This window comes from Perognathus longimembris, chromosome 16 (genome assembly GCF_023159225.1).
Source record: "Perognathus longimembris pacificus isolate PPM17 chromosome 16, ASM2315922v1, whole genome shotgun sequence".
NCBI lineage: Eukaryota > Metazoa > Chordata > Mammalia > Rodentia > Heteromyidae > Perognathus > Perognathus longimembris.
Genome location: NC_063176.1, coordinates 25,114,485 through 25,118,088, shown reverse-complemented (window position 1 = coordinate 25,118,088; position 3,604 = coordinate 25,114,485). Strand labels below are relative to the sequence as shown.

The following is a 3,604-nucleotide window of genomic DNA, read 5'->3' as shown; positions in this document are numbered from 1 at the left end:
TGTGGTTCAAATCCAGCCCAGGCAGGAAAGTCCAGAGTTACTTCTCTCCAATCAACCACCAGAAAACCGGAAGTGATGTTGTAGCTCAAGTGGTAGAGCGCTTGCCTCGAGCTAAGAGCTCAGCCACAGTGCCCAGGCCAAGAGTTTAAGCCCCATGACCAACCAAAATAAGTAAATATGTAAATAAATAAATAAATAAAATAACAGGGTGTAAGATTTCACAAGAAATGTACACACTGCCCTACTATGTAACTGTTCCCTTTTTGCACAACGCCTTGTCAAAAAATTTATGTTTAATTAATAAATAAATTACAAAAAATATAAAAATAAATAAATAAAATAAACCAAGAACACCTCAACATTGGCCAGAACAAATTATTTATTCTTATTGAAGTATCTATTCACCAGCAAGTGCCAGCGTGAAAAGAAGCGAAGTGGTTGGACTTCTCCAGTCCCGCCGAGTGTTTGCAGTCACTCATAGATGCCCCGCCCACAGGGCTCCACGGTCATACAGCACTTCAGGCCTGTCTGGCAGAGGCCTGCGAGCTCTTGGTTTTTGTAGCAATAATTCTCGCATCTTCCGTTAAGTTTAAGGCACTTCTCATCTAAAAAGGCGTTCTTGGCTACACAAGGGAAGGAGTTGTTGGGGGTTAGCCGAGGTCTGCTCATTCTGAAGCAGGTAATACGGCGGCTACGAGGGTTTCTTGAAAGCTGTTCTAGCCTCTTCTCCCTGCCGGTAGGTGCAGTGACAGGGGGTGTTTTCTATGTGGCATTAGGTAAAAGACCAAGATGAATTGCTTCCTCTTTGAACATTTATTAAGCTCTCTGGAAATCACTGCTAATACCCTTTCATCCAAATCTATTGGGTGATTTACCAGTGTGTTCCTGCATACACCTCTAGAGTAAGGAACTGCCCTGGGATTCACATAGAGCAAGATCTGAAGGTAAGGAAAGTAGTCAGGCTAGAGTAAAGAGGGAGTGTGTGTGTGAGTGTGTTAGTGTGTGTTTGTTCGCATGTGCACATGCTTCTGTGTGAAAAAGTTTACTGGAGTAGATCCTGAAAAGGCTGCTAGTAAAGGCCGGGACCAATTTCTCCTCCGCATTTCATCAAAACGTGTATTAGAAAAGACACACACTTCAGATAAGAAGGGGGTGGTGGTGTTGGTACTGACTCCCTAAGACTTCTCACTTATTTCAGATAGAATTCCAGTTCTGGATTTAGCACTTTGTCAGTAGCAATTGTAAGAGAAGCCTGCTTTCAGCTAAGGAGAGCATCTAATGTCAACACGTGAAACACCTAATTCACATCTGTGCAAAACTTACAGCCACGTAGTTAAGCGCTGTCATATGTTCATGCATGAGCTGGCATTGGTGTACCTATCTTAGGAAGTGTCTGTGCCTTCCTGAGCCACTGTGCCCACAGACTTCTAGAGGAACATGAGCGACACCTGTTCAGAGACTCTGAGTGTGTGCATATGTCAGGTAAAAAAGGTTGACTTCATGTTTGTATATGTAACAATATATAATCTTGTGTTGAATAAGTTCTGAGTATCATTGATTTCTAAAAAAAAAAAAAAAGACCTCTGATTCCTCTCATGAGAGCAGGCAGAGCCAGCAGAGTCCATTTGTCATGAATACTGAAGTTCCCGATCCCCAGATTGTAACACAGACTCTTCACATAGGAACATGAAGTGAGCAGCTCATGTGAACATTCGGTGCAATGCACATGGGTTGAAACAGCACTAGCACGTGGAGTGCATCTGGCCACCCTGGTGTCTGGGAAGCCCTTCCTTCAGCCTCCTGGGACCCGGCATGTATCTGGACTATACCTTGCCGTCGAGAAGAGCACAGACGAGTGTCCCAGGTGGTGGAATCCTGATTCCTACTGTGCCTCTCCCTGCACTGAGGCAGCATGGGCCCCGGTCCAGGCTACTCATGCCTTGGCTCATCTATGCTGACCTGTTGGACTTCAAGAAGATGCCAAGCACACCTCAAGTCCTGTGTCTATAAAATATTTATAAGATGTGCCTGCTGTGCACATTTTTTTCCTCTGAGAATCATTAAATATCAAGTAGGTAAGAAATTTCCTTCAAGGCACTGGCTCTGGATAACAAATGCATTTCATTATGTGGGGTTCTTACTATAGTATTCAGCTTTATGGGATAGGATTGAAAAATGACAAGATATATTGTGCCATTTCTCCAGAGTCTGTTGGGTCATGAATCCTCCACCTCTCTCTCTCTCTCTCTCTCTCTCTCTCTCTCTCTCTTTCTCTCTTTCTCTATTCCCTTCATATTATATACCGCAGATTTTTTTCATTTTCCCCTTGATTTTACCACTACCTTTTCCCTTGACTTTACTTTGTTCACCTGTTTTGTTAGTGAGCATGAGACCCGGAGCCGAAGGGCTTCTGGGCTGGCATCCTTACATCCATGCACCCTGGTGACAAGCTTTCCTGGGTTGCAGTGGACGACACCAGGGTGGATGGGAGATTCACCAGAGGACACTGCCTTCTGCAGCAAGCGCTCCCCATGCCATGACCAGAGGAGAGGGGCCTCTGCGTCCCAGCCCTGATGGTGCCCAGTACCTGTACAACGAGCGCCACCCCCCTGATCACCTTCGTTGTGAAGGCCCCCGTTTCCCTGGGGCCAGAAGCAGGAGCACAGCTAAGTGGAAGAGGAAAGTCTTCATGGCCAGTGATGCGCGCTCGGAATGTTGGCACCATACCCCTGGAGAGAGGCCATCGACACCCACATTTATGCCTTTCTCCAGACGACTGATCTTTTATTTGTAATGTGAGGGGCATCTTGATCACTGAGGCTTGTCATACATGAGCGTGTTTCCAAGCTCTGCCACGCAAAGCCCAGAATCCTCAATGGGCGCCAGCCGACAATTTAATTTTCTGTCTCTGGAAATCGGCCAAGAAGGAAGAGGGGCATGAGGAACAGCAAGGGGTAGAGACTCATATCTAGGTATGTATGTACTCTACAAGGAACACTGAATCAGTAAGTAAACATCTAGCTGTGATATTTTGGGACCATCTGGACTCTGCTCCTGGTGGTGCAGCATGTGTGTGTGTGTGTGTGTGTGTGTGTGTGTGTGTGTGTGTGTGTGTGTTACGTGTAATTACAAACCTTGTAGTCCTTCTGAGAAGGCTGAGTGCCTCATGGCCCAATAGAGTCAGAATTCCTGTCAATCATTTTTTTAAAGTTTTATTGCTATTATAAAGAGGTTACCGTTACGTAAGTCAGGTAGAGCGTGCATTGCTTTTGGGCCAATGTCACCCCTACCCTCGTTCTCTCCCGGTTTTTCCTTCCCATCCCCACTGACAAGTTGTACTGTCCAGTGAGAACCACTGCTGCATTTGCCTACCCTTTGTCCCTCCATTTTTGTGCCCCCTCCTTCCCCTACTAAAGACAAGTAAATGAACCAACAGAACAAAAAGCAAAGAAAACAAAAACAGCAAAAATAAAAAATACCCTCTTGTTTTCATTGCCTGGAGTTCATTTTCATCCATATATTATTTTGTATGATCGGAGGCGCATCGCGTTGTTCCTTTCTATTCCTCTCCTATGACCACATTGGATCCTTGTGAGCAGTGGGC

At 45.4% G+C, this 3,604-nt stretch overlaps 1 protein-coding gene across 1 annotated transcript; it reads right to left on the bottom strand.

Moving 5' to 3' along the window:
* Positions 1-471: 471 nt before the first annotated feature.
* LOC125364507 (beta-defensin 106A-like) lies at positions 472-2,691 on the bottom strand. Its single transcript, XM_048364112.1, has 2 exons — positions 2,645-2,691; positions 472-625 (listed from the first exon to the last, which is right to left on the bottom strand). Exons 1-2 carry the CDS (start codon positions 2,689-2,691, stop codon positions 472-474), a joined length of 201 nt encoding a protein of 66 aa, XP_048220069.1.
* Positions 2,692-3,604: the final 913 nt, after the last annotated feature.

Coding starts and splice junctions, on each gene's coding strand:
- LOC125364507 (XM_048364112.1), bottom strand. CDS start 2,691: ATGAAGACTTTCCTCTTCCACTTAGCTGTGCTCCTGCTTCTGGCCCC. Junction 626..2,644: donor GTGCTCCTGCTTCTGGCCCC/AGGGAAACGGGG, acceptor CTTCCCTTGTGT/AGCCAAGAACGCCTTTTTAG.